The sequence below is a fragment of the Xyrauchen texanus genome, chromosome 34, assembly GCF_025860055.1.
Source record: "Xyrauchen texanus isolate HMW12.3.18 chromosome 34, RBS_HiC_50CHRs, whole genome shotgun sequence".
Classification (NCBI taxonomy): domain Eukaryota; kingdom Metazoa; phylum Chordata; class Actinopteri; order Cypriniformes; family Catostomidae; genus Xyrauchen; species Xyrauchen texanus.
Genome location: NC_068309.1, coordinates 34,220,347 through 34,229,949, shown reverse-complemented (window position 1 = coordinate 34,229,949; position 9,603 = coordinate 34,220,347). Strand labels below are relative to the sequence as shown.

Genomic DNA, 9,603 nt, shown 5'->3' with positions numbered 1-9,603 from the left:
TTCATTTTAATGTGAGAGCTCATCATTTCATACATATATTGCACAATAACAACTTGTGTCTTTAAGAGTTTAACCTTTATAATGAGGAATGAATTACTGTGTGCACATTTAAAAGACACAAACAAAACTTAACAAGGTAAAAGTAAATGCATCCCAGGCTACATTTACTATGGTTAACAAATTTGTAAAATGTAAATTTTTTTACCCATTCATCCTTAATTTTGTATATTGTTTGGCCTAGAAGATCATAGTAGTTTAATCACATTTTGTTCATTTTCCAATTTAATTTTACTGTTGTAGAATAAACAATGTTGGTACTGTGTTGGGTCGCAACGTGATACCAAATATCTGAATCCTGAAGCAAAAGTATTTGAGAACCGCTGCTCTAATGATTTCAAACAAACTGAACACTAGTTATAATTTATGTACTTCTTGTTGAACAAATATAAAGACATTAACCAAAGACATTGTATATGTTTCATCCCAGTCTTGAACATATCATTATCAAGAAATATTCTTATTAGAGAGATAATGTGGCTCAATTTGTTGAAGGAGAATCAAACGATAAGAAACTGTAGCTCTTAAATATGATCTTGACCCATATCCTCTTGTACTTAATGAACAACTAACCAGCATGTGATCCTCTCAATCTTACTAAGTCCAAAAGGCTATTTATAGACATCTGAGGCAAATTCACCTGAAGATCCTCTTACTAACAGAACTGATAGTCTATGAACTGGATTATCTAGGATTGTTTGGGTGTGCTGTCGTGTCTGTAGGCCTGAAAACAACTAGAGTAATGTATCTAGTTAATATGCCTTTTTAAAATACTTTATCCAGCATCTAGGGTGGATTACAGACCAGGCCAATTATTCAAAGTTATACACTGCATAAACCTTCATGCATTTTGTTTCCAAATACTTTTGGGGCCCTCTGCATGTGTCCAGTATGTTGCTCTATCCTTAATGAGAACAGCCAGACTTTAGTTTAATGGCATTTAATTGCAGGTTTGGATTGACGTTTCCTCAGGAAAGAAGACAGATTCTGAGAGACACACTTCCATGATTTTACACTGGTCAAATGAGATGTTTTATTTTTTTTGTAGTTCTACTACAGTACAGTGGTACTCGCATCAGTGATGGTGGATCAACACATTTTCCTCGTTGCATTCCATGAGAGGCAGCTGAACCACGTGCCGGACAGTCGAGAGCTTTCTCACCACCTTCTTCAGAAGCCTCTTGAAGTCCTTGTGTGCCTCCGGCCTGCAACACATCAGTTCAGAATGCAAGTGGTTTTGCTTTGAGCCTGGGTTGCACCATCTATAGCAGTGCAAAAAAACCTTGTCTTAATCTGTATTTTTGTCTTGTTTTCCAGTCAAAATATCTGAACATTCTTAACCCTCCTATTCTGATGAAGTAGGGCCGCTTACTTTGCTGTTCACATTCATTTTTGACCTGTCACAGTACAGGTGCAACTTTTTATTTTTATATGATAACATTTCTTCTCCCCTGAAGTAAAAACAATAAAATTATGCACTTATTTTGAGATTATATGTTGGGTTTATTTAGATCTTATTTTCTCGATTTCATTATTAATTTGCATAATACAAATAAGCAAATTTATTTAACTTAAAAACTGTAAAAACTTTCACTTTTATAAGTTGAAACATGAAGAAAATATGAGAATGTGTCAAGTATTGTGGACAGATTTACATTTATGCATTTGGCAGACGCTTTTATCCAAAGCGACTTACAGTGCAATTATTACAGGGACAATCCCCCCAGAGCAACCTGGAGTTAAGTGCCTTGCTCAAGGGCACAATGGTGGTGTCTGTGGGGATCGAACCAGTGACCCTCTGATTAACAGTTATGTACTTTACCCCATCACCACTCCAGATTGTAGTAATCTGGTGAAACAAGACTCGAAAATAATGTTATGACAATAATAGCCAGTAGATGGCAACAGTGTTCATTGTAGCCCCTTACTGTTTAGTAAATCTACATTTTACTACAGGGTTTGCATTTCTATATATATTTAGACATTATAAAATAATAATTTGTTAAAGTTAATAAATAACTTTTTAATAAAGTAAAGTCACATTATGCTTACAGTCAAACCTGACCTGGTAACACCAAGAGAAGACATACAATAATAATTTTGTTACCAATCATTTATAACTTAAAACTGAAAATAAATAAAATGTAATGTCAAGAAAATGAACAGCAATGAACTGTGAAAATTCAGTTAGTGCATAAAACAGAAGGCTCAGACCTTGTTCTTTGTTCTCTCTCTGTGTGTGTGTGTGTGCTTGAATGTGTGCGTGCATTGTGTTCTTCGTTCTATGTTAGTCTCACCCATTTATTTCTATGTCTGAGTGTGTGTGCTGCATTGTGGGTGTGTTATGGTCTTACCGTGAGTGTTCTGCACTGTGGCTGATTTATAGATTTTATTTGACAACATAAAAAAATTGCTCTGTGTTATAGTGTCAACAGTTAATTTTTTGTAAGTGTATGTGTGTGTTGGGGGATGTGTTTTGCACTCTGAATGTTGTAAAGTCTCACCCCTTCATTTCAGTGTGTGTTTCTTCTGCAATGTGGCTGATTTATATATTGTATTTAACAAATAAAAATATTGCTCTGTTTTTAGTCTTTCCCAATTTCCTGTGGTCGGTCAATTTTGACCGTGAACCGCAAAAGTGTTGCTTTTTGTTTATTTTTTTTTTTTTTACAAATTCTTATTCAATCAAGTCCAAAAAAATGTGTGTGTGTTCAGATGGCAAGTGGAGGAAAAGTCACGAAGGCTTGTATCGTTTAGATAAACTTAACCATTTTTATCATCAGAAACATATATTTATTTAAAAATGACCAGACAGAATAGGAGGGTTTAAACAAGAAACATTTACTTGAGAAGCAGAATGGCATAAGATTATATTATTATTATATATTAGTATTGTTTTCATAGAAATATAATTTAATGAGGTTTGTGCTTAAAACAAGTAAAAATTTGCCTGGGCAATTGCTTTTTTATTTTCTTGATTTAAGCATAAACCTCACTAAATGTTACTAAATTTCTCAGAAAAAATACTGCATATTATGTCATTATGCTTCTCAAATGTATCTTGTTTTAAGAATTTGTATTGAAAACAAGACAAAAACATTAAGAGAAAGATGGTTTTTTTTTTTTTTTTTTTTGCTGTGTAGGCCTAAATTGCAGAACTGTGGCAGTCAATTTTATATAGGAAGGAGGAAGAGAGGAAGGTTAGATGGAACCAAGGAGAAGAGCATCCACAAGGGGTCCTTATTGAACAAAAAGTATGATTATTTTATGAAAATCTAGGTCAATCTAGGCCAATGACACATAAGTATGTCCAAGGGCTTATTTACACTGTCACTTCTTATCTTTATTGATCGGTTTGCTATCTGACTTGGTATGTTCATTCAATTTACACTTGGTCACATTAATGTGTCTTTTGCAAAGTGGATACAAATTTGATTTACTGGTAACACTTTACAATAAGGTTCCATTTGTGAACATTAGTAAATAACATTAGTTAACATGAACTAACAATGAACAATACTTTTACAGCATATATTAATCTTGGTTGATGTTCATTTCAACATATAGTAATACATTTTTAAAAGTTGAATATGTCACTTCTACGTTGTGTCGAAGAAGCGATACTAGGGATCTCTCTTGAGCGCCGAATATGCCTCTGATCTATGAAAAAAGGCCAATGAGAAGTAGGCAGACAGTATTTGCATACCCCGCCCCCGGACATACGGGTATAAAAGCGGGGAAATACATCGAGTTCATTCACAAATTTTCTTCGGAGCCGATGGTCGTGCATGCAGTCCTGTTCCTCTGACGCTTGCCTGCTTTTGTATCTACGGCACACTTCAGTGGATTTCTCCTTCTCTGCACGGCAGTGCAGTTTGCCCCTGGGCGCTTTAACAGCGCAAAAAACTTAAAAGAGTTTATTTAAAAGAGTGATTTTCTCTGTAAAAGAGTATTTTCCTCTAAAAGAGCATTACACAGCGTCGTTGAATGTCCTTTTCAACTTTATAAAGATGCCTTTCCGCCCCTGTGTAGTTCCTGGAAGTGGTAGAGTGCTCTCCGCTTCAGACGGCCACAGTGTCTGGGCTGCGATCACACCGAGGCAGCGTTTGTGTATGGATCATGTTCTCACTGCCGGACCTTTGGGTGGCAACCCCAGGCTGAGGCTGACGTGCAGATGTCCGGCATGCTTGCGTGGCCCGCCAGCGTGGGGCTGGACTGGAACCCTCCGTCCTCCCCACAGCCATCGCGGTTGGATGACTGGTTCCTGGGGCCTCCACACCGCTCACAGCTCACACCCCCCTCCCCCCGGTCCCGTTTTTCCCGGAAGTGCATGATGAGTTGACGTCTTTGTGGAAGGCACCCCTCTCCACGCGTCACAAAGCCACCCGCACATCCGCTCTCGCTACCCTCGATGGTGGAGCGGCCCACGGGTACACAGAGATTCCTCAGGTGGACACAGCTGTTGCGCTCCACCTGTGCCCCGAGAACCCTACCACCTGGCGGGGTCGCCCTGTGCTCCCCTCCAAGGCCTTCACTGACTGCCAAAGCCTACAGCACCACCGGACATGCCGCTTCCGCCCTGCATGCCATGGCCCTCCTGCAAGTCCACCAGGCTAAGGCACTTAAAGATCTGCATGGGGGTAGCCCTGATCCCGACGTGCTGCAGGAACTGCGCTCAGCGACCGACCTCGCCCTCAGAGCCATGAAGGTCAAAACGCAGTCACTCGGGAAGGCGATGGCCACACTTGTGGTCCAGGAACAACATCTGTGGCTGAACTTGGTCGAGATGCATGAGACAGACAAAGTGCGCTTCCTCAACGCCCCTCTTCGTCGACACTGCCGAGGACTTTGCCTAGCAGTCGGAGGCAGATGGAGGCCATCTCGCACATCCTGCCCCGTCTGCTCGCTGAGGGCGTCCTCCTGCTGCGAAGAAACGCCCTGCGTTTAAGGAGAATCTTTTGTTGAATTCATTTAATTTGCCCTAGACGGGGCTGCGGTACCCACTGTTAAATAATTTTGTCATCCAATGTATTTAATTTATTTTCTTGATCTGCAATCCCCGTCTCGATACAGCTCAGCTGAGGGAAGAAAGAAATGACACAGAGACCCAATGCTATCAAATCCTTCTTTAAAGTTTATTGTTCAGCACTTCGTTATATGGTCCAGAAAAACCACATTAATTTGGACCCCCACCAATAAAATAGTTATTTACCTTATATGGGGGTGACATACATGTCTGAGCTATGTGTGAAAGAAGAGAGTAGAGACAGGAAACACATTCCTATAGAAAACATCCTTTGAAAAAGGAGCAGCTGCAGCTACTCCAACAAAAAAAGTTTAAAAGAGGCCTCCATTATTCCACACCCACATTCTCAGTAAAAGAGCTATTTCCTCTGTCTCTGGGTCACCTGGCCCGCAAATGCTGTTCTCATGGCACTCTGCCGCCACACCTCAACAGTCCCGTTACGCTGGACGCGGACCCTCCGCCCTCAACCCGTCTGTTCCACGGCCGGCCGGTTCTGACGAGTCCAGAGGACGCCTCTACTGGACCTCCTCCTCAGTCACTAACCCAGGAGAGCGGAGCAAGTTAAGTGCTTTGAGACCTTTCTCAGCACCAGAGCCTCGGGACACGTCCTCGCCTCCCGACGCCATACTACATGCTCCGCCCCGCTGCTCCGCCCTGCCGGGTACGTCAAAAATAATCGTCCCCTTGGTGCCCTTAGCACGGAGCTTGGATGCGTGGCTTTCACTTCCCAACCCGTCATGCTGGCTGGCCCGGACCATCCGACTCGGTTACGCAATTCAGTTTGCCAGGCCTCCACCCCCCTTCGCGGGCGTCCGCTTTACCGCAGTACACGTGTGTGCGGAAATCGGTACTCTCTTACTCAAAGACGTGATAGAGCCTGTCCCTGCAACTGAGATGAAGAAGGGTTTCTACAGCCCTTACTTCATCGTAACCGGGCACAGTGATCCTTTTAAAACTTTTTCAGAGGCTCCTGGGGCATATGGCATCCTCCGCAATGGGCACGCAGCCGCGGGCCGTTGGAAAGGGGCCCTGCTGCGCTGGGACATCAATTGCCTAGAGTTGCTGACTGTTTTCTTTGCCCTGCAGAAGTTTCTCCCATTAGTTTGAGACAAACTAGTCAGGTCAGACAGCACCACCGCGGTAGCGTACATAAATCGCCAATGCGGCGTACGCTCCCGCCACATGTCATGACTCGCCCGTCGTCTCCTCCTTTGGACTCAAGTCGCTGCGCGCCACTCACATCCCTGGCAACCTCAATGTGGTAGCGGACATGCTGTCACGACAACGCTTGCCCGGTGGAGAGTGGAGGCTTCACCCCCAGTCGGTCCAGCTGATTTGGGAACGATTCGGCAAGGCCCAGGCCAAAGTTGTTGATTATAGAGGTCTGAGTAACTCAGTGAGTAAAGACGCTGACTACCACACCTGGAGTCACGAGTTCAAATCCAGGGCATGCTGAGTGACTCCAGCCAGGTCTCCTAAGCAACCAAATTGGCCTGGTTGCTAGGGAGGGTAGAGTCACATGGTGTAACCTCCTAGTGGTCGCTATAATGTGGTTCTCGCTCTCAGTGGTGAGTTGTGCATGGATGCCACAGAGAATAGCATGAAGCCTCCACACATGCTTTGTCTCTGCGGTAACGTGTTCAACATGCCATGTGATAAGATGCACTGATTGACGGTCTCAGATGTGGAGGCAACTGAGATTTGTCCTCTACCACCCGGATTGAGGCGAGTCACTACACTACCATGAGGACTTAGAGCGCACTGGAAATTAGGCATTCCAAATTGGGGAGAAAAGGGGAGAAAGTAAAAAAAATAAAGTTGTTGATGATAAGTATAGAAACAATGTATTTTAAATTTATTGCAAATAATTCAGATATATACAAATATATACATAGTTTGAGACTCGTTTGTGTCATTCAGTTGGTCAATGAGTGGGAGGTCACTGCAGAGCAGCTTTCACTCTGTTTGTTTGTCACGATTATCTGATTTGTGGATCTCTGTTTAGGATTATGGGTAGTGTAGTTCCAAACTAGGAAGTCCGCTATTTAAACACAATTTTTTGAAAAACAGCTGAAATATCATGGACTGATGACTTCAAGAAAATATGGATAAAATTAATGAGATTTTGTACTTCCAGAACCAGACTGTTGCACTCTCTGGATAGATGACAGAATTTTCAGTTTAATGCAAATTTCTGTGGAAGATGCGACCCAACCCAATTTTGATTTCACATTTAACATTTCTTGGCTCATTAATCTGAGGAAGCACTTGTTCACTCTATTTGAATGGGCAAAATGCTTCAGCACATCAGTGCAATTCAAAATGAAAATACAGATGTGAAAATGGCTGGGAAATACTTGTATAATTATTTCTCCAAGACACGAAGTGGAAGCCATGAATGCCATTTAATGTTATACATCGTCCATGCATAACACTACCTCAGTTCTTCATGGCTAGCTGTGCCTCAGCTTTCTTCTGCTTGTATCTGGCTATTTCCTCCATCTGCAGGCCGTGGGACATTTTTCTGAACGATACATTGAAGACGCCCGATAAACAAGCCAAACACAGCACACAAGCACGTAAGTCCAGAGGCGACCCACTTCACTCCTTGAGAGCCACACATTCATTCAACTCCAATTCATCTCCCTGTGGATATAGATGATTTTTCTGTCTATAAACCGACAAGTATTCAGCTGTGCACCAAGAACCAGACCAGATAAGTGCCATCAAACTGGTTTACAGATAGCCTCCAGGAGCAAGGCTGGCCACCCCTGTGTAGGACTTTAGTGCAGGTTTCTTACCCTGACTTGAGGTTAGGTGGAATTGGCAGTGGTTTGGTGAAGTCCTCTTTGCCCACAAGCCAGTAAGTCTCCTCCATTCCTTTGCCCTGCCATGAGAATGAGTTATAGCAATTTAAAAAATTTAGTATTCAGTTATCACAAGAGCAGTAATAAGAAGAAACCTTCCTCACCTTCAGTTCATTTTTTCCTCGGAGTTCAACTTTATAGCCCTCTTTGAGCTCCAGAAGTATCTTAACAGTGCTGTGGCCGACATGAATTCTGTATGCTGTGGACAACAGATGATATATGAACACAAACGGCCAATTAACCTTTTGCTTCCCATACTGATGGCAATTCTAAACTTCTATGTGGTGCACGAAACACTACAAAAGATGCCACTGCATCTGTGGAAACATTATTTTTAGGTATGTGGTGAGACTGAGGTACCAGACAAGGAATTGCTTGTTGCTCTTAGTAAGCCACACATGCTGTTGTTTGTATGCGATTAGCCTTCAGCGTGCCTAAAGACCCAAGTAAGTGACATCAAATTTTGTATTATGACTCTGAAAATATTCAGTTTCAAGTTTGAGGCACTTAGTAGCAAGTACACTAATGAAAAGAACTGTGGAAATAGTAAACACTTTCTGTACTGTATTGTACTTAGTCTATACCAGGGTGGGGCAAAATTCAGACTTGGCTCTCTTGCAATTCTTGAGGTGGAATTTGAATTGAGTTGGTCATGCCCCACAGGAAGTTTAATTTGAATTGGAATGATAGGAAGTGGAATTTACTGAATTGCAATTCAAAGAAATTCAACACAGTTGTTTATTTATATAGTCTATTTATTTCTAGTCTGGTAAAATTAAATTTTTTACCTATTACACAAAATTCTTCTCTTATATTCAAATGAATGTAAAAACATAATTTGTCTATATTTAACCTATCAAAGCAGATTTTAATTTAGCCATAAAACTCCAGAAATGGTCCACACATTGTTTTCAGATAACTTAATTAAAATAAATAGTAAATTAAAGCTTTCCAGAAAATGAGGTTCACCATTGTCCATAAAATAAAAAATATTAAATATAGTGAAATAAGTGTAATACAAATGTCAATAGGTGGCACTTCAAACATTATTTATTATAATTTATAATTTTTATTTTATTTATTACATTATTAATTTACATATAAACACTTACAATCTCTTCTTTACATTTTTCATAGTATTTATTTTTTGTGTGTTTTCTGTATATATGCAGTGACTGCCGCAACATAATTTTTTATAAAATTTTTTTATTTCCGCTCTAGTCTATTGTTTTGGTAACCACGGCGCTAAACATAAAAACTACCAGCTGTGAATGATGGCATCAGTTAGACTGTTTCTTCCAGTTGAAGTGGGTGTATCTTGGCCAGAATGAGCTGTAGTATATACCAGAGCTTCTGACGGCCCCAAGAGACTAGTATGCAATAGACTGAGTGACTTACGCATCCCAGTGGACTCCATTCTGGAGGCTGTGTTCACTGTGTCTCCAAACAGACAGTAGCGTGGCATTGTGAGGCCCACCACACCAGCCACACATGGACCTAGAGAACAATCGGAGAATGCCTGAGTGAATCGACACAGTACAGAAGATGCTCTTTGACTGAACATGGGACTGTTTTAGGCAGAAGCTATTTACACTAAGTGCAAATAAAGAATGATGTATTTACACTAAGGGTTAACCCAATGAAGACTATGTT

The 9,603-nt window shown here is 41.2% G+C and overlaps 1 protein-coding gene across 1 annotated transcript in view; it reads right to left on the bottom strand.

Annotated features, from left to right (window-relative positions):
* Window positions 1–981: 981 nt before the first annotated feature.
* Window positions 982–9,603, bottom strand: part of LOC127628132 (retinal guanylyl cyclase 2-like) — a 40,534-nt gene continuing 31,912 nt past the window's right edge. The window contains exons 16-19 of the mRNA XM_052104834.1: window positions 9,349–9,447; window positions 8,055–8,149; window positions 7,885–7,970; window positions 982–1,262 (exon numbers count right to left, since the gene is read on the bottom strand). Coding sequence (XP_051960794.1) covers window positions 1,133–1,262; window positions 7,885–7,970; window positions 8,055–8,149; window positions 9,349–9,447 — 410 coding nt within the window. The 3' untranslated portion in view covers window positions 982–1,132. The remainder of the gene's footprint in view (window positions 1,263–7,884; window positions 7,971–8,054; window positions 8,150–9,348; window positions 9,448–9,603) is intronic.